This window comes from Puntigrus tetrazona, chromosome 20 (assembly GCF_018831695.1).
Source record: "Puntigrus tetrazona isolate hp1 chromosome 20, ASM1883169v1, whole genome shotgun sequence".
Taxonomy (NCBI): domain Eukaryota; kingdom Metazoa; phylum Chordata; class Actinopteri; order Cypriniformes; family Cyprinidae; genus Puntigrus; species Puntigrus tetrazona.
Genome location: NC_056718.1, coordinates 23,278,264 through 23,304,286, shown reverse-complemented (window position 1 = coordinate 23,304,286; position 26,023 = coordinate 23,278,264). Strand labels below are relative to the sequence as shown.

At 36.0% G+C, this 26,023-nt stretch overlaps 1 protein-coding gene across 1 annotated transcript in view; it reads right to left on the bottom strand.

Moving 5' to 3' along the window:
- The window catches only part of slc35f1 (solute carrier family 35 member F1), a 79,083-nt gene that overhangs the window by 7,180 nt on the left and 45,880 nt on the right, over positions 1 to 26,023 (bottom strand). Inside the window, exons 3-7 of the mRNA XM_043220395.1 lie at positions 22,469 to 22,596; positions 16,256 to 16,415; positions 15,562 to 15,718; positions 13,532 to 13,584; positions 8,151 to 8,305 (exon numbers count right to left, since the gene is read on the bottom strand). Coding sequence (XP_043076330.1) covers positions 8,151 to 8,305; positions 13,532 to 13,584; positions 15,562 to 15,718; positions 16,256 to 16,415; positions 22,469 to 22,596 — 653 coding nt within the window. The remainder of the gene's footprint in view (positions 1 to 8,150; positions 8,306 to 13,531; positions 13,585 to 15,561; positions 15,719 to 16,255; positions 16,416 to 22,468; positions 22,597 to 26,023) is intronic.

The following is a 26,023-nucleotide window of genomic DNA, read 5'->3' as shown; positions in this document are numbered from 1 at the left end:
GTTGCAAAGAATAAAACTTGTCTTTGTTATATTACAGTACTCAATACTGAAAAAAGTAAAATGGTTAGTTGCAACACAATTATTGGATAGGTACTCCCTATCACTGTCTCCAATGGCACAACGTAACTTTTCCATAGCGCTCAAAAACTTTAAAATCAAAATGCATGAATTATTATTCGATATTTTCATCAACGTAATCAGCACAGCATCGGTGTATTTCCTACCTGAAGCTTTGTTATATTTTAGACCTTTTGTATTTTATAAAAAAAAATATTTTAGAGTGGCACACAAAGTTAAAAATAATAAATAAATAAAAACAAAGGCACCTCTTTTAAATAAATAAATACATTTTGAATTAAAACAGCGACAGTACAGTGGAATATTTCTAAATAAATTTCACTGGTGGTTTCAAACCTTTTGATTTTAATTAGAGAAAGGGAAAAAGAAAGCATATTGTTTGAAGAAATTGCTGAAATAATTGCAAATTAGTGAAATAATCGAATTGATCTAATTGTGTAAAATCAATCCGTTTTATCCGTCCTTGTTTATGAATGCAACTTGCACTTGCGTCTTTCAAAATGTCTTTCAAATCCAGAAAATCGGTAGCTTCTCGACTATGGAAAACAAACTCCAAAACAACGTGAAACTCTGAACAAGTTAGCTGTGTGTAGCGCGGACCGGCTCCAAAGAAAACCGCGTCTCGACCCACTAATTACTAATAACGACCCGCTGTATAACAGACGGAAATTGCTCTGCGTGCAAGCTTTTGTAGCCGCATTCAAATTTCGTATTCGTTGATTTCAATGAATAAAATTAATCAGCTATTAGCAGCTGTCCTCAGTCGAGGAGGCGCGTTTACGGTAGCATTTAAAATACCCAAACTGGCCTTGGTGTGTTGTAGGTAAAAGCTGATACAGTAAAAGTAAAAGCCATTAAAGCAAACAAAAAAGAGTTTACAGTAAAAGCGCCGAGCCACATTTTCTAATCAATGCTAACAGCCTTCATCTGGAGCAGCCTACCTTGGAATCAGTCAATAGTTTGATTATCATTGACTTTTACCGTAGAACTACTGTACATGATACACTTATCATATCTTTATACAGCATTCAGCTCATTCCTATTATGCATTGCCTTCAAAACGTTTTACACACTGTAAAAAATGACAGTGCTTTTAACAGAAATAAATGCTACAGTAAATTGCTGTAAAATGTACCGGAAAAAAACCCTAAACTGGCCCATGTTTCGTCCTAGTTTGTCTCACTTGTTACGTTAATTAGTGTCGTATGTCGCATCTAATGTTGTTAAATGAATGTTTATTGCATTTTTCAGTTTAACGAGTGGTGTTTAGTGTTTGTGCGAAGGACACCGAGCACTTTCTACATATGTTACTATTTAAAAGCTGCTTGCGACGGGCTTTGGTTCACGTGACTTTCTCATCACCATCTGCTTTTGGTGGTTATTAGTTTATTCAAAGTTACAAAACAGATTCCAGTACTTTAATAAGCTGGCACACTAACATTAAAATCGGTGAATTAATTACAGTTTTACATAATTAAGTACGAAATTACGGTATTTAACTGTAAAACGGTATAAACCGTAAAACCAAAAACGCTCTTACTGTATGTTTTATGGTAGAATTCGTGCAACCGCAGCTGTCAGATTTCACCGTAAATGTTACAGAATTATTTTACAGTGCAGTTGGGAAAAAAAGCGAATATTTGACCGGTGCTGGCAAAGGAGGATAGTATTTAAACATCTAAAATCATCTTTATTTTTGTGTTTTCTGAGAAGACCTTTTCTCTTCTAGCGCTGAATGAAAGCGAGCGCATGAAGGAACGCATGCAATGTGGCTAGGAGATTTCGCTTGGAAACTATTAAATATTTAACTCGATATTTCTCAGAATTAAGTTTGCAGTCCGATTTCAATTCGTCATATATCATTTTGAAGGTATTTTAGTGTAGTATGTGTAAAATAAAGAATGCAGTAGAAACAAAAATAATAATTCTTGAACACTGGCTCCTTGTGATTTAAAAATGTTTAAACAAATAATGTTTTAATAAAAAAAAAAATACAAAAAATACATTAATAAAAATTAAGTGAAGATAAAAATGTATGCAATATAAAAAAAATTGAGGAAAGTAAAAAGGGTGTTACACTTATTGTGTGCATTATGTGTGTGTACAGTATGGATATATGTATGTATATAATCACACATTTTTTTCTAAAATATATATATACATATATTATACATGAAATCTCCAAAATAATGATATAACAGACAACATAAAGATATATTTTAGTGGCAAAATAATACCAATACTGATGTCTTTATAAAACTGGCCATTGAATATAATATAGTATTAATAGTAATTGCTCGCTCATTATTGCTTGTATATACATACACACACACACACACACACACACACACACACACACACACACGTTTTGAAATGTAGAGCACATTGTCCGGTGAAGATGCTAAAATGGCAATATCTGCTCAATCCAAAGTTGTGAATTTATTTCAATCTCACTTTTACGCTCACCTAGAACCAATATAATAAGATATAAATAAAAGGACATACACCTCACGAATGACCCATGATAAACTCTTTCTATATTGATTGGAGAATATCATTCAAGTCAGGCAGTTAAAATCCTTTTCTAGCACACAGCCGAAGACATGAATATTGGCATATCCGCTGATTGAAGAGTCTCCGTGAAGAGCCTCTGTCTCCCTCTGCGGTTTTTAAATGATTTGTTCTGTAACCACCACATGCTTCCGGTAAAATTCTCATTAGCCGTCTTAACAATTTAATCTGGACCCGACCGCTGCCAATATCGAGATACATCCGGCCATCAAACGATCTGCTTTTCCTCACGGCGCATGCTCCAAACAAGCCACAAAGCGCAAATCAAAGTCTAATTGCAGAGCGAACATGCTTCTATCACGCATCCGCGGCCTACCAAGGTCTCAGGAAATCGAGCAACCCGTCAAGATCAGAACCCAATCATCACAGCTCTTTTTTTCTTCCTCAATTGGCTCGGCTGAACTGTACGTCGAAGGCTATTGTGGGAATCAGCTCGATTCAAATTTCAAACACACTCTCATCTCCTTCTGTCTGACGAGTGGCAAATCAGTGTGAAAAACATGCAAGCACGTTCAAAAACGGTTTTAGCCAAGAGCGGGTATATGCCAATATCTGTCCGCCGCAGATATGGATTCATATACAGTGGGATCCAGAAGTCTGAGACCGCTGGAAAAAAAAAAATGCTTCTATTTTACATGTTTTTGGATTAAATGCTTTGTTTGCTAATGTTTATATAACAGCGGCCCTCAAGTAGCATGAGCAAAACGTGCACGATTTTGGGAAATACCATTATATTTTTTTATTAATACTGAACAGTTTTTTCATTTTAAAATGTTATTCATTTTTTGTGTTCTTGTCATTCATTTTGTTCATTTTTATTTCAGTTTTAGTTGTAGTTTATTGTAGTAAAAATCCAAATGAAAATTTTTACTATATGCACTACTATACTATATAAAAAAAAAACCCTAAAATTATTTTACTTTGGTTTATTGTATTTCAAACATGCCATTTTTTATGTTTTGAGAATCAGTGAAATATGACTATAGTTTCTTATCGAGTTGTGTTTTATTTTATATTTTACATTTTACATATTTTACATAAAAAAATCAGAATCATTTCATTGCGTCATGAAATTTTAGCAAGATTCTTATGTTTATCTTATTTCAGGTCATTTTGTTTTAACCCAAAAGAGTGTTTAAGCATGCAGCGTATGTAAAGCGTTTGCAAATGTCCTTATTATACTGATCTGAAATATTTCCCCTATCTTTCTTATTGATTTAATGATAGTAGATCTTCACTGTAGTCTCGGACGTTTAGGCTAAACCACGCGATCGCAAGGACCTTGAGTTTGCGCCGCGAGCAGAAACCAGGTTTGAGAAGACAAAAGGCCAGACGCGAAAAAATAAAAGAGATGGGAACGCAGGTGCAGCAATAACAACAGCGTGCAGAGAATCTCGGAGAGCTCTGGCTACATATGACCACATTACAAATAGCTCTGGCATTCAGTTCAGGGCTAGAGAGGGATTCATTTGGAGGCACTTCAAGTCTGCCGACTTTCTTTCACGCTGACGTAACCCCTAGCCTTTATGTGTACAGCACAATGACCAGAGAGAACAGTATGAAATATTTTGAAATGTTGAAATGTTCTTCATATCATGTAGTGCGGGAGCACTTAATACTGTACCTGGTAATGTAATGCATTCGTTTTGCAATTATTATGTAGCAAAAAAAAAAAAAAAAAAGATGCAATACAGCAGCTAAATTGAAAAGTGTGCGTGCACTTAATAAAAAAACAGAGGTTTGCTCATGTGCTTAAAACCCTTCATTTTCAGCTCGTATTGATAAAGCTTTAATGGCATATTTAATTAATCGGCATATCATGCAATTAACTTGATAAAGAAATGTAATGATTGGCAGCTTAAGCTAATTACAAAATAGCCATGGCTCTCCAAACCGGTTGAGCTATGATTAAAGTCACAGTAAAAGTCTATCTATGCGCATTTAAAAAACTAGGAGTGCAAAAAATACGCACGATTTCAACGTTTATATCAATAAACAGTTTTCTGCTAACTTCAATAGCCTGCTTTCTACTCAGAATTTTTGTATGTTTCATCAAAAGTTGTGTATTTGTTACCAAATATATAAAAAGAGAGGTTAAGAGTTAACTTAATAATAGCTTGTTCCTTAAACTTAAATAATGCTATTACTCAATTTTTCTGAAATGCTGAAACGGAATACTGTAAAACCTTAATATACTATAATACAATATAATGTAATATAATATAATGTAATATAATATAATATGTACATAATTTTCCTGTATCTAGTTACGCTAATATTTAAAGAATGCTACTATTTTTTTTATGTAAGTGGTTGAAATCAATTTAGTTTAGCTACATTTAAATAAATTTAGCTGACTAACTTTCAGCAAACTGTATTCAATAAATTGATAGCAACCATTTAGCTTGTAATAAAATGTACTAAAAATTCAATTAGCCATTTTTTTTTCAGCGCACACACCATTAAAGCGATTTATACTTTATATTTTCGCAATATCGTTACATTGTAATGAAAGCATAATGCATTTCCTAAATATCACCCCGTATCCAGCACACGCAAACTTCAGAAATGAACCGAACAACACCGCGTACTATTTTTACTTCTGCATTTGCTGAGATCCATGATTATTTATGCGACTCAGAGAGAGAAAGATGACAGCTGCGCCGAGCCTCTTCACGCGAGGACCCTGAAAACAAAGCCGGAGAGGCTCTATATGTGATTACGGCTTTTGTTATCGCAAAAAAAAAACGCCGCTCTGCTCGGACCGAATCTGATTTGGTCGAGCCACAAGCAGAGAGAACGCGCGGTAACCCTGAGCTCTCCGCCGATGGCGACAGACACGGGCGCTTGTTTCGTATCCATCACTCTAATTGTATTTCATGAATCCCGAAGCTCAAAAGCACGCTCCTTATTCACCTTGAGTCAAAATCCAGGCCGGTTTATTCACCAGCGAAACGCTTTCTGTACTTCGCTTCGGCGGCGCGGCGACCATTAAAACTAATCAGTGTGATACTCCACATAATAATCAATTGAAAAGAAGCAGGATGTCTTTTTGTCCTCCAGACAGAGTCATCTGTGCTAGACGAGGAGAGGGAGTTTAAAACACTATGCTCATTGTACAGTATGACTAATGGCTTTGTTCAGTGATGGCTTGAGTTGTAACGGTGGTGTTTAGAGATGAAGTCTCACATTGTGGCTGGATCCTTCCCTGAAGGCAAAGTGCCTCTGAAATCCCCCGATAAATCGTCTTAGCATTTCAGTGAGAAATCCTTGCTCATTCTTTTAAGGGCGTTGTATTATTGCATTGTGGATCTGCCTCAGTTCAATGCAGCTTTTTAAAGCGGTTCGTACTGAAGGATGGGGCAGCGCAAACTATTGAACCCGACGGCAGACTCGCAAGCACTGAGAACATGGGGTGCAATTAACTCAATCCTCACTCGATGGCCAGCTTGGTAAGTGGGTTTTTTTAAAGTGACGGAAATGCAACACTTATGCGGTAAAAGCTAAAACAAAAATATCGTAAATTATTTGGAAATCATGGCTTAGATTCATCCAAAATAAGAGATTTCGTTTACATTACATTGTGGTTATTTATATGTATATATATATATATATATATATTATATATATATATATATATATATATATATATATATATATATACTGTATGTATGTATGTATATATCTCCTAGCAACGGCTTCTCCAGGAAGCTTTGCTGTCAAATATTTCAACTCAAATCAAGTTTTATGTATAATTATTTACTTTTTGTGGCAAGAAGCCTCGTATTAAGCGGGATAACAACCTGCTGGATGTACAATATTCCTTACATATAATATAATGTATTTCATTTAATACATTTTATTGTGTCACATACTGAAATAAGGTTCCTGGAAATTCAAAAGCTGTTCCAAAATAAAAACTAGAACAAAAATAGCATAAATCATGGCTTAGATTTTAAGTATATTTAGTTTTCCACCTGTGAATTTTTCACCTTCAATCAATTTTTTATTTTTCACCTGCATTTGGCAAGCTGATGGGTGTTAATATCAAACCCAAGAAGTGGAAAACGGTCATGCAAAACTAATGCTTTTTTAGTGCAGGAAATCTCCACTTACATTATAAATACGGCTAGAAAAAAAAATGATGTGAATTTGGGACTCTCTAATCTCTAAAAAAACTGTTTTTGGGGGAAGTGAAAGCTGCATGTTTCATACCGAAATCACAGAGGCCTTCTCTGAGAAGGAGAGCAGAGAAAATTTGCTCAACATTCATGAGAGAAAAAAAAAATTACAGCAGGTGTGATGACATATAGCTGACGGTGGAGGTGAGAGAGAGAGAGAGAGAGAGAGAGAGAGAGAGAGAGAGACAGAGACAGAGAGAGAGAGAGAGAGAGAGACAGAGAGAGAGAGAGAGAGAGAGACAGAGAGAGAGAGAGAGAGAGAGAGAGAGAGAGAGAGAGAGAGAGAGAGAGAGAGAGAGAGAGAGAGAGAGAGAGAGAGAGAGAGAGAGAGAGAGAGAGAGAGAGAGAGAGAGAGAGAGAGAGAGAGAGAGAGAGAGAGAGAGAGAGAGAGAGAGAGAGAGAGAGAGAGAGAGAGAGAGAGAGAGAGAGAGAGAGAGAGAGAGAGAGAGAGAGAGAGAGAGAGAGAGAGAGAGAGAGAGAGAGAGAGAGAGAGAGAGAGAGAGAGAGAGAGAGAGAGAGAGAGAGAGAGAGAGAGAGAGAGAGAGAGAGAGAGAGAGAGAGAGAGAGAGAGAGAGAGAGAGAGAGAGAGAGAGAGAGAGAGAGAGAGAGAGAGAGAGAGAGAGAGAGAGAGAGAGAGAGAGAGAGAGAGAGAGAGAGAGAGAGAGAGATAGAGAGAGAGAGAGAGAGAGAGAGAGAGAGAGAGAGAGAGAGAGAGAGAGAGAGAGAGAGAGAGAGAGAGAGAGAGAGAGAGACAGAGAGAGAGAGAGAGAGAGAGAGAGAGAGAGAGAGAGAGAGAGAGAGAGAGAGAGAGAGAGAGAGAGAGAGAGAGAGAGAGAGACAGAGAGAGAGAGAGAGAGACAGAGAGAGAGAGAGACAGAGAGAGAGAGAGAGAGAGAGAGAGAGAGAGAGAGAGAGAGAGAGAGAGAGAGAGAGAGAGAGAGAGAGAGAGAGAGAGAGAGAGAGAGAGAGAGAGAGAGAGAGAGAGAGAGAGAGAGAGAGAGAGAGAGAGAGAGAGAGAGAGAGAGAGAGAGAGAGAGAGAGAGAGAGAGACAGAGAGAGAGAGAGAGAGAGAGAGACAGAGAGAGAGAGAGAGAGAGAGAGAGAGAGAGAGAGAGAGAGAGAGAGAGAGAGACAGAGAGAGAGAGAGAGAGAGAGAGAGAGAGAGAGAGAGACAGAGACAGAGAGAGACAGAGAGAGAGATAGAGAGACAGAGAGAGAGAGAGACAGAGACAGAGAGAGATAGAGAGAGAGAGAGAGAGAGAGAGAGAGAGAGAGAGAGAGAGAGAGAGACAGAGAGAGAGAGAGAGAGAATGTTCTAACCTTGTACTGGAACAGGAACAGGCCACAGAAGAGACTGTACAGGTCGGCTGTCAGCAGGGAGAGGTTCACCGCTGTGGCGCTGGTTCTTTTGATTACCACCGGCATGAAGCTGTACAAGCCAAACATACACGCGCTGAATCCAATGTACAGCAGCCCTGAGAGGACATAAAGAGTCACGTACGTCATTAGGGAAATCTCTACGATACGTGGTGGACTACAATCAATGTGTATCTCGGCAATGATCAAGAGAAATGGGAGGCGCCTGAGCTAAATTGTATTTTTAATTTTATTTAGTATTGTTGCATGAATACTTATGTAAACGTGATATTGTTTTCACTTTGTCATTATGAGCGAAGATTGTAGTATGAGGCTGCAACATAACAAAATTTAAAAAAAAGAAAGAAATCTGAATACTTGAGTAATATAATATATTTGATGTCAAATGATTAATTGCAATTAATTTTTGTTTACACACAACATATGTCTAGTGTATTGTGTATATTTTGAGCATATATACACAGTATACAACAAGAAATATAATAATAATAACTCATCATTATACAGTTCTCTGGAATACTGGATTCTGATTGGTCAGTCATGACATTCTGCAAATAAATGTTTTATTTTACGACTGCTAAGTGGTTTAATGCATTTGTTAGTTTTTTGTTTAGTTTTTTTTTACTATGAAACCTCTTTCTTCTCGCGTAATAAAGCTATTTTATATCAACTGCACTAATCTTTTGAAGCTTTTTCAATGTTTTGATAACTATCGTACGTTATCTTTTATTTACAGCTGTGCTCTTGTAAATATAACGCATTGTAAGAAAAAGCAGATTATAACTATAGCTACAATTTTACATGCTATTACGAGTAAGTCTTTATATACAGGCATTATAGAAAACATTATAAACAGCTAGTAATATATTCCAGTGCCACATGCGCTGGAGCTAAATATTGTGCAGATAAAGAGAAGCAAAGCACAATACTCCACTGTCAGCAGCGTTCAGCTGTTCATGCCTTGAAAGTCAGAAAGTCAGCAGCTGTGATATTCCGGTCATAATTCATCAAGCGCAATCATAATGGAATTGGATGGCACAAAAAAATTAAAAAATTCAATTATTCACTTGTGTTTTCTCAGGCCATTCATTTCAAAATGCGTTTGTCAAGGACACAACTCTTATTCCAGCAGATGGAGACGCAGCAGAAATGGAGACAGATAATGATAATTTGTTTTGAAATGAAAAAGCAGACAATACTAACAAAATCTGTTTCCTGTCTGGCATCCCGCCAAGCCACCAATTTTGTTTTTGTAGGTGAAGCACATAATATTTGTATGTATATATATATATATGGATATGTGTGTGTGTGTGTGTGTGTGTGTGTGTGTGTGTATATATATATATATATATATATATATATATATATATATATATATATATATATATATATATATATATATATATAGATATGTGTATATATATATATATATATATATATATATATATATATATATATATATATATATATATTTTATGTTTTAATATATTTCTTCTATATTGGTGTGAGAAATACAAGTGAAAAGCATAAACAAAAAAAACACTAGATTATTAACAATATTGATTCTTAGGACATAATGATAATTATTATTAGTTGTTATTATTACTATGAATAACTTGTTGTTATTATTATTAAATTGTAACATTTTAAAATATTTATAAAAATGTATTATTATTCATGAGTGGTGCCGTTACAAATATTAATACTGTATGTTAAAAAAATGTATATTTAGTCAGCCTCTATGTTATTGGCATCATATTATTCATTTAGATCGGGCTTAGGTTGAATATCAACAGTATTATATTAATGGGATACCATAAATCACAGTATCACAGAACGTTTTAATATTTTTGTTAGTGACAGTGCTGCAATGAACGGAAAAAAAAAAGAAATACAGGATCACCTCTGAAACCCTTGAGGTAAAAACAAACAATCAGCTTGTACCCAATAAGGACGAATCAATGTCAGGATTTTATCCCACTATATATTTCAGAGCTCACTGCTGTTCTCACACAGTTGGTTCTGAGGCTATGAGGCTTCGGAGCGGAGCAGAAGGCTTCATAACTTATTCAGATGCCTTGCTAACACTGTTTGGCGATGTAGCACATCAGAGAATTATAAGTTGTCACCTGCTTTTCAGGGGAAGCTCGGATCTATCTGTGAGCCAGGATTTAATGTGACAAAAAGCCTAAAAAAACCCAGTAAAAAACTAAAATTTAAAAAAATTATTCATTGGAGGTGATGACATTTTTAGAGTGTTTTCAGGGTGGATGTGGCAGATCTAATTAATGATGCAGTGGATAATATAAAATAATATTATGCATACATTTGAAAAACCTAAAAAAAAAACCCACTTGCATTGCATTTTATTACAAAATATTACTGAAGCATTTTACTTGACAAAGCTTTCGTTTCCATTTAATAAAAAGCACCTTTGACATTTGTTTTCTGACGCAGTGACATTCAGGATTGCTTCATTTACTCAAAATGTAGAGCTATTGCAGACTAGATGAGTTTGTTTCTTAATCAGAATACATTTGGAGAAACCTAGCGTTGCATCACTAGTTTACTAATGGAGACCAAACTAATAAAAACATTACGATAATCAAAGTGAAAAGCACTCTAAAAAATGCTGGATTAAATACGGACAAACCTATATTTTGTTGTTTTGACCCCACGGTTGGGTTAATTGGGTTAAAACCCAACCAGCGGGTCAAAATCAACCCAATAGCTGAGGGCTGTCCGTATTTTATCCATTGCTGAGTTGTATTTAACTTAGTATTTCTTAGAGAGCATATCTTTGGAACGAACAAATGCATCAGTAAGACTTTTTTTTAACTTTAAACCATCGCTTCTGCCCAAAATACAAGTATATAAACACTTCCATCAGTCCCAGTCCTCTCACATCCAGCCACTTATTTGTTTAGAACCGTTTTGATCTGTGCATATTTCTCTCCTGATTCAGACAAGATAACCGTTTCACCAGAGAAAGCAAATATTATGGATAGACGACTCAGCATGCATCTTAATTGATGGACTGGAGTGATTACGCTTGGGTTTTTTTTCTGACGGCACCCATTCACTGCGTTGGCGAGCAAGCGACGTAACGCTAAATCTCCCGGTGAAGAGATCCGCTCTGAACTCATCTACATCTCGTAAAGCCCGAGGTGCGAGCGCATTTTAAGCAAATTTTTGGGTGAACTATTCATTTAAGCGCCCAAACAGTCGCTGCGCATTAATAAATATAACACACATAAATATGAATTTTCTCATGCTCTTTCAAGGACGGTGGCAACATAACTAATGCATTGTCATCAACATGCCCTCGTTATTTTTCAAGGGCATCGCGGTTTTGGCGGGAGACGTTTCCACTCCTGGCATAAAGCGCGCTACTTGCAACAGCCCTGACAGTTAATGACGTTGCCCCCTCAAGCGACTCTAGACTTGCTAATGTCCCTGTGACAAGCCAGCATCCTCCTGGGATCCAACCCAAATGCTGCCTTTGGCACAGCCTCTCAACACTTCATCAAGCCGCATCAATCTGGATTAAACGTAAGTGACTTCCCGGGTCATAAAACGCACCAAATTTGAGGACGCAGAGTTTTGCCAAGTCGGGATTACAAACCCAAAACGGTATTTAAAAATATTTCAAATCGCGTTTAACAGTATTACTGTAAAATTACAGTAAAAATACTGTAACGCACGCCGCCCGAGGTGGCTTACTGCTTTATTTGTGCATTGATTTTCTGAGAAGAGCTGAGCGGGCGTTTGTATTTATACACCGGGCAGAGATGTCACAGACTGCATAAGCAATTAATTTTGTTAATTGTCTTTCGTCAACAGTTTAAATATGCCTGTTATCGTTCGTGAGGAAGTCAAATTGAAAGTCACATCTTCTGGTTGTGTCGTCTCTCCCTGAGCTCAGCGGCACGTGCACAGCAATATTTAATCAGCCCCATCCGTTCACAGCTGTCTGGTGTTGTTTCTAAGGAGGTTTCGACACCAGACCCCTGTACGTTTGAGCGCGGTGATACGAAAGCTGTTTTCTGCACGCAAGATCCCTTGAAAGCCGGGGTCTGGAGTGCGGGTTTACGCGCTTCGTGATTTATATTTGCAATGAAAGCTTTCCGGTCTAATTTGAGGAAATGAACCGCTGTTGATGATGCATATTTTGTTATATCTGTCACAAAGCATTCCTTAGATAAACGGAAAATGCTTGCTGGTTGACAAAGGGAATTGAATTCTTGTTAGAAATATGGGCAGACAAAAATGACTGAATCGATTAAACAGCATGAACTCTTCTGGCATAACTCATTCCCGTGATGGCAAAGCTGATTTTTCAGCATCATTACTCCAGTCTTCGGTGTCATGAGATTTTTCGGTAATCATTCAAATGTTGTTTTTTTGCAGTGTTGCTTCTTATAAAAATTGATGTGCTTTTAGGTGAAAACAGTCAAATAAATAAATACATTCATACCCCTTTAGAAGTAGTTTTTTGAGACTAAAAAGCAATAAAATGGTTTGTAAAAAATTATTTTATCATAACATTTAAATAAACTTTATACTTTTCTATATAATGCAATTAAATTGATTTTAAAGTGGTATTTAAGTGGCCAAATATATATCAATATTTACATTATTTATACACACACACACACATACATATATATATGTGTATGTATGTGTGTGTGTGTGTGTGTGTTTACAATGTTTTATAATGATTTTATAATGTTTTTAGAATTACTTTTATTTGAATTCTTAATATAATACAATTTATTTAATTTAAAAATGTATATATTAAACAAAATTGTTCATGCCTTCTGACTTGTAATAATATTTTATAACATTACAGTTTTTATTTTTGGATCAAATAAATGCCGCATTGGTGAGCATAAAATGCTAATAGCATTTAAAAAAATACTGTTTCAAAATCGTTTTAAAACATACCGTATTTACAAAGCTTTAAGATAAGAGCAGAATATTGAATATAGGTGTATTTTGTCTTATTGCACATGCAGATTAGCCATGTTTTTAATTTTTTTTTTTTTTTTAAATAAGGTAATTATATCTACCAAAGCAACGCAACAACAAACATTCAACATGCATTCTCCAAAAACAACCTTTAAATCTTGCATTTAGTGAACTTTTAATTTTTTTAAAAAGTAGACATAAATACTTTCTAAGAAAGGAATCATTTGCAGCTTTCAGCTTTTCAGCTACATTGTGAAAAGACACCAATGGGAGGAAGAGGATGACTGAATTCAACTCAGGTAGGGATCAAGCAATCAAACCAAGTGTGAAAACGGTCCAAATCGGCAGCTTACCGATCTGCCAGTCCCACTGCACCTTCAGAAGCTCCTTGTGCTCCATAATGGCCCTGAAAAACAGAAACACAGCACAACTCCCATCAGCCACAGCTGAGCTGGGGAAAAACCACAACGTCGGTGAAAGATAAATAGCGACAGCCCTGAAGTCTCGACAGCATGCTTCATTTTGACAGGTGGGCGATTTTCGGGCAACGACGGCCGGTGTGACAAATCCAGCCGGCCTGAGCAAAGCGCACTCAATCTCCCCTGAAGCCCACCTGAGCGGTCCGAGGGATTCCTGTGACATCCGTGTGAGCTTTTCCAACTTACTAACAATGACAGGTCATCCCATCCCCCCACGCGCAATTAAAGCCGAGCGGGGAAACAATCCTCTGGCCCCCGTGTGACACCTCTGTAGAGCCTTTCACAGATGATCCGTTGCCAAGGCTACAAGTCTCATCGGCCGACGGCATCTAGAGGTGCATCAGCGGGAGACCGTTCCTGAAGCCTGCAGATGAAACTATCTGATGCAGGCGGAGAACATTCTAGATCCAGTGAGGCTGTCACGCCGCTTCCTCTAGAGCCCTTTATGAAGCAGTCAGACTTTAAGTCGTCCACAGTTCCAGCCCGCTGTCAGATATGAATGCCTTTCAGCATAATTACACCCAGCTGGCATGGATAAACAGTGTCGTTGGCGTTTATGTAAATACGGCACAAATATAGACGTTAAAGCGCACCGAAGCTCCGAGGGAATAAAGGTGTTAGATGAGAGCTCGACTCCAGCTGGAGCTGCTGCGTGTTTGCGGCGGGACGCAGGCGCAGGCTCCAAATGGGCCTCGTTTGCGGATGGATAAAAGAGACGGGAGACGAGAACCTTCCAGCTGGCTGACGCTTGGAAGTAGCTGGGATATGCGGTGCCGGAGATCCGAGCGGCTCTGGTGGAAATGATAATTAAAACACGGAGGCTGTGTAAACCGAGAGGAGGATCTGAGGATGACGGCGGGCATTACGTTTCCGTGAAAACCACGCGAAGGTGATCTCCTGCTGCTAGCTAGAGCGTGAAATAATCGTGGGTTAAACGGTTTACAGGAGTAACTTTGTGTAAAGGGTCTTAATCGAGGGTACGACGGCGATAGACTATTGACTTACATCACAGGCTTTTGAATTGGAGAGATATTCTGGTTAACGTCAATGAGTGTGCATGATAGCGTGATAATGCATAAATGGACGATTTTAAAATCCCATACTATTTTGGACCTAAAAATGAAAAATGCAACTAAATGCTATTGCATTTAAAACATATAAACCAAAAGCATTCAGTCAAAAGCTACAAGCTGATTATGATGTACAGCGCTGATGGATATTGTATATTCATTTTGAGGTTATATTTAAAAGTGTTATTAAATAAACTTGAGGTGTGTATGAGATGAAAGCAGTGGAAAATGAACATGAAATTACTGATATACATCATTTTAACTAATAGTGATAAATTGCATGACTGTATAGATAAATATGTGATGTAAACTACCAGTTGGGGTCAGTAAGATTTTTAAGAGTTTATTTGACTGCTTTTATTTGATCAAAAATGCAGCAAAAACGTAATATTGTTACAATTTAAAATTATTATATATTATATATATGTTAAAATGTAATTTGTTTTTGTGATGGCAAAGCTATAAAGATTTAAAACGACATGCATCGAAATATAAATGTTTTGTATGAACATAAAATGTTTGCATTATATATGTCTTGACTTTCACTTTTGATCAATTCAATGCATCCTTGCTGAAAAAGTATTAATTAAAAATCATCTTTTCACTGCTAGCATACATTGTTCATCCCTAAAATACCTGTCATCTTAAAGAGCATTTTATTATACCTAAACATAACTTTCATAAAAATATAAGTGTTATAACTGGTTTATATAAAATATATATATTATATATAAAGTTTTATAAGTATACTTGACGGCTTTCAAAGTGAATAAAAGGCCACAAATCTACAATTACAATTATTTGATCTTTAAAAGTTAATAGCAAAAGACTTACAGTTGGATACCACTGAAGAAGGAGCCGAAGAGACCCATCATTCCCAGGAACTCGACCCGGCTCAGGTTCTTCACGATGAACTCCTCACAAACATTTGAGATGCCGTACAGGGTCGCTCCCGCAAGAACCAATAAATCCCCTAAAAGCTTATGGTCCCCTGTATGAAACGAGCATGAGTCTTATTAGGTCATACAAACACACATGCTAAAAACCCACTGAACTCAAAAACCATGGCAATGAAAATAACATAATGCATGTGTAAGAAATCTCGTTTTCTCAGGAAACAAGCATACTAATAAAATGTATACTCGGGTGCTCTGTAAGAATAAAAGCATCTTCCAAATGCGTAAATGTAAATGTAACATTAACTCAGCAGTAGGTAAATTATTGAGAGACGACTCTAACAACAGCAGAATCGCTGCAAATTAGTGTGATTTTCATTAGACCGCCCCGTGGGGAAAGCTGTGTGTGAAATCGTATGGACAAGCCCCTACTGTTCATTCATATTTAATAACAGACTCTGAAACTGAATCAATCCGCATGATCCAGGATTCTCGGGAGGATTGGGCAGTGCTTTACACTGATGTAATGTCTGGACCGTGGCTGCATGCGAAACAAAACACCACCCAGGGGAAACGAGAGAGGGTTATTGTGTGGGTTAATATTCAGGGTGTACTGAAAAGCAAGGACTTACCGAGGCCTTGCTGTCTGCCCACCAGGACGTCAGCGCCCACCATGCAGCCCATGCCCAGGAGACACACTCCTACACCCACGAAGTGCAGCACTTTATACCTGACTAACAGGAAGAACCACGACAGCAGCAGCACCACAGGGATCACGAAGCAGTCCAGAAGCTGTGGAGTGCATCGAAAATCTGTATTCAGGCGAAAAGCGTTTTTGACGTGTACCATATCATACAAATTCAATTATATAAAATGAAACGGCAAAAAAAAAAACCACCCAGGCAGATCGATAGATGCAACGACAGGTGATAGATAAAATGTCAGAACAATACATGATAGAACGATACGAGACATAGACAGTGAGAGAGAGAGAGATAAAAAAACATAAGATAGAATGAAAGAATGATAGAATTATAGAACGAAAGAATGATAGAAGAAACAATAGAATGATCGATAGAATCCCTTATGCTAGAAAGACAAATAATAGCCCATATTAGATATATATAGGATAGATAGATAGATAGATAGATAGATAGATAGACAGACAGACAGACAGACAGACAGATAGATAGATAGATAGATAGATAGATAGATAGATAGATAGATAGATAGATAGATAGACAGACAGACAGACAGACAGACAGACAGACAGACAGACAGATAGATAGATAGATAGATAGATAGATAGATAGATAGATAGATATGACGGATGGATGCATAAGTGAATAGATAGATAGATAGATAGATAGATAGATAGATAGATAGATAGATAGATAGATAGATAGATGGATGGATGGATGGATGGATGGATGGATGGATGGATGGATGGATGGATGGATGGATGGATAGATAGATAGATAGATAGATAGATAGATAGATAGATGAAACAACAGAACGATAGAAAGAACAAGACTGAACAATAGAATGGAAAAATGTTACAATTATAGAACAACAGAATGAGAGAAAGGACAATAGAATGTACAGTAGAATTCCATATCCCAGAAATATAGATAATATCCCATATTTATACAAAATAACTGTCAAAACATATTTTCCATATTAAATTTCAATTATAACGATAGAATCACATATTCAAGAGCAATACATAATATCCCATATTCGTACAAAATAACTTCAAATCCAATTATATAAAATTGAAAGACAGCTAGACGGGCCAACAGGTGACAGAACGATAGATAGAATGATAGATTCACCATATATCAACTCGAAAACTTCAAAGGAACCTTTTATTCAATGCATTATTATTTTTCGATGCTGACTGATAACCTTCATCAGACAGCTCTTTGGATGAAGGTGTGGAATCTCATTAAACAGCTCTCTGTCGTGATGTTGCTGTGCTCACTGGGCTCATTTGAGTTAACTGATCCCATTCCGGAGTTCAATTTTCAGCTCAAACCCGTTCATATTCCTCTAGCGAGGTGCTGAAAAGTTTAGAGAAAATACATTTTCATAAGGCCTCAATGGCTGAAGGACACGCGAGAGATATAATGAGGTCATAAAATTTATGCACCAAAAATCGGAGCCATTTTTAAAACTCCAGAGTTTTTGGCTCAGCCGATAAGACGAAAAGGAGGGGAAGGAGAGCAAAAAAAATAAGCAGAATTAGTCAAGATATTTGCATTCTGGACCTCAGCCAACACCATGACCATCTATAACAAGTAATCATCTACCCTTAATGGGCAAATGTTTTAAAGAGCGGCTCCATCGGATGGTTCGGCACGAATGCCTATTAATATTCATGAGCCGTTGTGTAACCTCATTACTGTCTATATAAAAATGTTAAAATACGCTAGTTGTGAACCACAGGGGAAACGGCGCTCGCAAAACTTTGGGAGGTGGGAAGCGTCTCTTCACACGGAGAAGAGCGAAACACGATGCGCTCCAGTGTGGGATGAGCAGCAACCCGACTGACCCGAATTAAAATACATTCTTTTAAAGCCTCTGGCTTGTTTATGGATTTGTCTTCTTTTTCTTCATACGATCCCTGCTGCACGCAGTTTAACGTAGGCTGCTTTCACTCTACGATTTACTAATATCCTATTACTCCAACTAGGCCATTGAAAATGTACTTTGATAACCACAAGCCATGCAGACTAATTCTGAAAATGATGTGGGGTCTCAGTATTGTGTGATATTTGCTATTATCTGCTTCGGTGTTATTTTGCTTGCTTTAGACTTGATGCCGTATATGCTTGAATGTGAAAGCACCTAAAATGCTGTAAATGATAGTGATGTAGAGCTTAGGTTAATGTACACGACTTGCTGTGTTTATACGGTAAAAGAGGTGTGAAAACTTTTGTAACTAACCACAAAGGTTACTGAGAGGGTGCATAGGACCTTTAAAACAGAATTAAAAGAAGATGACAGCTCAGAAGAACATCTGGCTACAACTGGTATTAAATTGGAGTTTCCCGAAATGGGTCCCAAAATCACATGGTTTTTCTCACCCTATAATCACAGGGTCAAAGGTGTAAGGTCACAGTATGTTTTGAAGCTGGGATGCCGGTTTGAGCTGGTTTAAGTTGGTCCTTTGCTGGTCATGTGCTGGTCCATAGCTGGTCCAAGCAGCAGAAGACCATCAAAGGACCAGCATAAACCAGCTCAAACCGGACTCCCAGCTTCAAAACACACCTAACCAGCATATGTCGTCTTTTATATTCGGCAAGCAACCAAACGAGTGAATAACTGAATCGTTCATTAACTTGAACTCTGCTTGACAAACAAAATGAAAGTGAATCGTTCATGCACACACAGAATAACTTTTGTTTTATAAAAGCCATATATCACGACTTCTCAGAAGCTCTATGTGACTTTGAATTAGTAACGCTTTTGAAATGACTACACTAAAAATGTTTTTCCCCTCACTTATGTGTCAGCTGCTGAATAAATTAAATATATTTAATATAACTTTATGAACATTTTTAGGTTTAAAATGCCTTTATTAGGTTTATATTTTGGTTTCGGAAGTCCCAAACAACAGGTTGACATGCATGCACATTAAAAAAAAACTTTCATTTTCTTATAATATGCATTTATTTTTACCTTATTTGTTCAACGACTTCACAAAGATTCATTCAACAATTTATTTTTCCAACTCCTCCAATGATTGGTCGATTTAATTTAAAGGAGTGTTTGTGGTCATTTTTTTTTTTTTTTGCAAGGTTATCTCAGCAGTAGCTTCTACTTTTCTGGCAAACTTTGAAACTTTATTTTGAGCACTTAACGTTACCTGTCTCCTTGTGATGAATAACTAATGCTGTAGAGTTTGCCATCAGTGAGGATCCTGTTATAAATCTGCTAGAGTTCCTCACTTATCTATTGCTCATCTGCACACGCTGCTCCATTCCAAACAAATGCTGCTCATTTTCATTCAGTGATCTACAGATGCAATTTTGGTTTATTTCAATAAAACGCTGAACCCAGGAGACTTTGCACAGGAGGAAAAGTTTACTTCCAACCGGCAATCTCTAACAGCCAAAATGAATGAAATACGTCACATTTATTAACTGAAAAAAACTGAGAAATATTATATGAAAAAATTCATATGTGATTCCTTCTAAAAATAATAATAATAATAATAATAATATTATAAAAAAATTACATAAATGATCACTTATATAAATTCTGTATATAGAAGCTTGTTTCTTCTGCAGGATTAAAATAAATAAATAAATAAATAAAAAAGAGTTAATTATAGATTAAAAGAGGTAATTATGAATTTCTTGCAAATTGCCATGTCACAAAACCTAAACACATAAATGCACAATTTATATTATAAATATATAAATGAATAAAGTCGCAATAACTTTTTTTTAATCCTGTGGGAGAAAAAAAATAATTGCAAGATGTAAACTCAAAATTCCCGAGAAATGTCAACAGAAGTGCCAGCTATTCCTTATGAGAAAACGAGGCAGACAAACTTAGAATAGTGAGAAAGGCGGAATAATTATCCAAAAAGCCTGAAAAGGCTGTATTTTTTTCATCCGGTTTCTATATTTTTCTCATCTAGCACCACCTGGCTTTCTAAAACAAAGCGCCGCCTGTCTACAGTATTTATATTAAAGTTGGCTGCGCAGCAGTGCGGTGGAAATCATTATGAAGTCTGGTGGTGTGCTTCAGGGTTTCTGTTTTTGCTTGACCTGGAGGAGCGTCTGGTTCCACTGTCTGATCAGAGACGCTGCGGTCTCCGGCGGCTCCGAGAGCTATGAACCTGACGACGGTGAGAGTCTATTTCTCTTCTGGAGAACACAGAGACAGATGACGCTTTAAAGTCGGGGGCGCACGGGGTTGTGCTGTGCAGGCACCGGAGAAGTGCTGAACTGGCGTTAGCGGGTGATTGGTCGCACTGGGCGCGTTCAAAAAACAAGACTCTAGAAAACAAATCAGTGCATTTGTGCAGAGACGTCATGCACCTGTAATACTGAGGCATTTCTGGCTCGCCGGATTAAAGGTGAACGACTTGGTAGAACGCGTGCGTAAGACGTGATCGCGCATTAGCTTTAATTTCCATAACAAAAATCATATTCGAAATTCGCAGTGATTATGCCGTTCATTTGCAAGCATCGTCTGCTTTTGTTTTCCTCCAATTCGTTAAAGAAATGTCGCAAACAAGCACTTAATTGCAACTCTTCAATCTAATTAAACTTGATTGTGAATAAAGACCACATGAAATAAGCTTAGCAACTCAGAATTTGCCTTTATATATTGTAGAAGGACAATATGTAACGATGAATCACATTTTATAAATACGGGGGGAGGGAAGACAAAGTATGCAAATGACTTAAACTGGATTGTGGGTGTTTTTGTGAATAAAATGCAGGTTTGTGGATCAAAACACATCAACCCATCAACTCCAAATATGCATATAATTCAATATAATTACAGCTAAGATTAACGATGTTGGCATTAAACGAAAACTACTTTACACGCAAATTATAACAAGCACTCAGTATAAACAAATGCAGTCGGGTCAAAGACGAAAAACGAAAAAAACGTAAAACTAATAACTGCAATAATGCTTTAAATTGTTATCGTTCTTTGGACTATTGTGAATTTCTTTCGATGCGGACATCTTAAACTCTTTGACCCAGTTTCTTTCAAAATGCTACGCTATGTTGATGTTTGCATAACCAGCGCTTCATGTGCTCAGAGTCGGGTAAACGATTGCTTTTAGAAACAATCCAAAATGCGATTGCTTTAGCAAATGAGTTTTTACCTCGTGTTCGCTTACGTCAACGCTACGCTAAGGTTTAAGGGAGCCACGTTGTTGAAAGCATTAACATTTCAGCGCTGCTTCGGACAGCATAAACGAAACGCGACTGATTTACATTCATCTGTTCCGGATACACAGGACATTTCGCTTTGAAAGTGTTCGAAACACTAAAGAAGCAACTTATAATTTTGCATGAACATCATTTAATAGAGTGATAATGACATTTCCAATGTAAATAATCGGACTGACCGAACGGGTTCTGACACAAACTTCTTTTTACGTCCAATAAACACTAAAGTTAATTAGCAAAGGTACCGTTTTTTGCATTTTTTACAAGTTGCAATCAACACCCACAAAAATCTAAGGGTGCGTGATGCCTTTGTAGTGTTTGCTTGTCTTTTTGGGGGGCTTATAAAATCGAACAGCATCTGTATTCGTCCTGTGCCGTCATAATGCTACCTTATCACAACAACAAAAAAATCAATAACAACACCGCACGGTTATGTTTTAAGACGTGTACTCTTTCGTGCGCATTATGAAATCATCATTGATCAGAGCTGATCCTCTCAGTCGCGCTTGCAGATCTGATAAAAGCCTGAGTGTCCCTTTTAATGCCCGACGGTAGGGTAGGCTAGGCTAATACATGACCGGATGCCGGCGCGTTCCCTAACAAACAGTTAACGACAGTCTGCGCATCCACAAGGGCGCTCGTAATGACCGTCCGTGATGGCAAAAGAAGAGTGAGAAGTGGGAAAAGAAATCGATGCTTTTCTCTGCTGGAATCTCTAATAATCATTGAGACCTCCTCCGGCCGCTAATCAAACACCATTAGCCGTGACGCGCATAAGGCTCTTTCAGCACAAACAGCGCTGTAATGAAGATTAAATGACAAGCGCGATGTGAAGCTAACTGCCACTCGGACAGACCCAATAAAAGCCTCTATGGTCACGCTTTGGCTTTTTTTCACAAGCTCGTAAACACATTCATGTACCTGAACGCTGGTCAGTGTGGTGTACTGGTAGGCTTTGATGACCAGGTAATTAGCCTCTATGTCAATCAATCCCAGAATCATGTACTTCCACCATCTTCTTTTCAGTATCGCCAGCAGATTCTCTTCTCCTGTGGGAAAACACGAAGGCACACAGAGAATTCACTTATTAAGACGGTCTCCTGCGGCACGATCCGTTTTACACGATCAATACAAACTTATATGTACAAACTGTTTGGGAAAGCGATCAATCGGTTGAAGTGGTTCGAAGTAAAGCAGGGTGAAGCCGGCTATTAAAATCATCCGAGCTGTTTAATGCGGTTTAATCGAGCAAAACATAATCCTGGATCAACCTTCTTTTGCTGGTCATTCCTATAAATCCTCAGATTTTAGGGTTAGATTAGATTAGATTAGATGGCGCCGCAGAATAAATCAAAAACGACTCCAAAACGAACACGTAACTTTTCAAACAAACAAATTCTGTTATTCATCAAGGAATGCGTTCAACTTATCAAAAGTGACAGAAAAGATAGTGCTGTTGAATGATTAATCGCATACAAAAACCTTTTTTTTTAATAATATATGTGTGTTCTGTGTATATTCATTATACTTTAATAGTTAATAATTTATTATTACATTATATTTAAAAATATTTGCATGTATCTTAATTTATATTGATTAAATTTATATGATAAATAAATATATTTAATACATAAATGCATTTTTCTGAAATATATACATGCGCAATTTAAATGTATACACTTAATGTATAAAATATATATATATATATAGTTGCATAACTATTTTCAACTTTTTATTAATCGGTGTATGGCGGTGTTTTAGTGCCATGCTGAAAAATAACAAAATACTAAAATCACGAGATTAAAGCCGTAATATTTCGACAATAAAGTCGGAATTGTGAGAATAAAGTCGAAATATTACAAGAATAAAGTCTAAATGTTTCGAGAATTTAAATAGTAGAAATTAAAGTTAAAATATTTTAATAGTATCCTACAGCGCATGAAAATAGCCTGGATTGACTCGATAGGACAGAATTCAGATGCAGTTCTATCAAAAAAAAATTTCATTGTGTCACATTTATTGGTTAAAACGTATCTTTGTAAGAACGCTCATTACATAACCTACTATACACGACAATATATCCAGAATTAAATTAAAATGCGTTTTTCATGCAGACACACAGATATGTGACTACTACACTATATATAATTCATCTAAAGATAATAATTTGAGAAGCACAGAGTGATGTGATTCTGCAACAGAGCCAATGGATATATCATAATATTATAACTTTAATCTTTACTCTCGAAACAGTTCGACTTTATTCTTAAAAAAATTCAACTTTATTCTCGTAATATTTTGACTTTAATTTCGTAGTATTTCAACTTTATTCTCGTAATATTTCAACTTTAATCTCGTAGTATTTCAACTTTATTCTTGTAATATTTTGACTTTAATCTCGTAGTATTTCAACTTTATTCTCGTAATATTTTGACTTTAACCTTGTAGTATTTCAGCTTTATTCTCAAACAATTTCTACTTTATTCTCATAATATTTCAACTTTATTCTCGTAATATTTTCACTTTAACCTTGTAGTATTTCAGCTTTATTCTCAAACAATTTCTACTTTATTCTTGTACTGTTGTTAACAATAAAATCTGCATCTCCATAGAAGGATATTTCTGAAGATTCATTGATGCCGAAAATTCTAAATGAACATCACAGGAATAAATTACTATTATTTTAATATAAAAAAGGGTTGCTTAAAATATATTAGTATTTTTACTGTATTTTTAATCAAATAATTGCAGCCTTGGTGAGAAAAGGTAAGAAAAAAAGTTGTTTGTAGCCATCTTCCAAGAAACTATAGAAACCAAAAACAGGTCTATAGACTTAAATAAATTACGAAAGTCAGGTTTCTTTCTGCGCTGAGAGGTTTTATTAAAATACTGTGGTAATCTCTTGACACAGCAAAGCTACTCTTGAAATAAGCATGAGTTTTCTGTAAGATCGTAACAGCAGAAGTACTGCAGGTAAAAACGCAAGATGAATAAAACTTTAAAACAAAACTTTCTCCATAATGTTACAAATTTAATGTGTGTTATTTTGAATGAAGGAACTTTCTTTTGCAGATACAGCCATCTCTCACTTAATACGAGTCTCTCTGCAGTGAACAAACCTGTTTTTCCCATATCTATAAACTTTTAATGAATGATGGATTGTTGTTAATCGATTCATTAAGCCTTTTCAACATGTCAAACTCTCAGGGTGTAATGCTTGGAGGAAAAAAAAGCACAGACATAAACAGCAGACCGAGAATCAGTCTAATCGAACACAAATCAAATGCTTTGTTCTCGCAATTTCCACACTCTTAAATTTAATTAAGAAATGAATGTTGGCGACGACTGGTATAGTCGAGAACACATCAGCAGACCCAAAAAGAAAGATTATGGAATGAGGTGATCGTAAAGTAGCAGAATATAAAGCCAAACGTATGTTTGCATGTAAGAAGTGAACAATTTAATGAGATTGGTACAAAATCAGTGTAATGATAACAATAATAACAATATCCATTAACTAGTCATTATTTAAAATTAAATAAAATTATTAAATTATTAAATTAAAAATATAATTAAATTAAATTAAAATTAAAATTAAATAAAGTAAAATTAAATAAAGTAAAATTAAAAAGTTTAAATTAAATTACAGTTAAATACAATTAAATTAAAATAAAAACAATTAAATGGAATTAAATTAAATTAAAATTAAATACAATTAAATACAATTAAAAACAATTAAATTACAATTAAAATTAAATAAATTAAAATTAAATACAGTTAAATACAATTAAATTAAATTAAAATTAAATACAATTAAATTACAATTAAAATTAAATACAGTTAAATACAATACAATACAATACAATACAAATAAAATAAAATAAAATAAAATAAAATAAAATTAAATTAAATAAAATTAAATTAAATTAAATTAAATTAAATTAAATTAAATTGAAATTGAAATTAAATTAGCAAAAATAAAGTAATAAAAAATCTAATAAAATGTATTTTGTATGTTTCTTTCCTATTCAGTTTCTAAAACCTGTATAGAACCTCATAACTGAATTAACAACTATAATTAAGCTTTTAAGTATGACTGTTAACTGGCTTTAAAGGATAAAATGAATGAAAAAAAATGACTTCTCATAATAAAAGGTGAAATGAGATGTTACAGGCAAGGCAAGATCTAATTCAATACCAATGACAATCAAATCCCGCAGATGTCAAATCCTTTCGCAAACATGTTCAGAGAAAGCATGTCTCCCCAAAGGTAATCAAACATTTTAATATAGATAACCGGAGTAACCGGAGACCATAATAACGTTTGCGGATGGCTCTCACTGGGGTTAGATTTGACGGTCAGGAGAAAAGTAATTTAAATCTGCTTCATCCGAAAACAACAACAGAGGATAAAAGCAGTGGAAATATGATAGAAGCAGCAGGTAAGATCTAAAATCACTCAGAAGAGAGTCTACA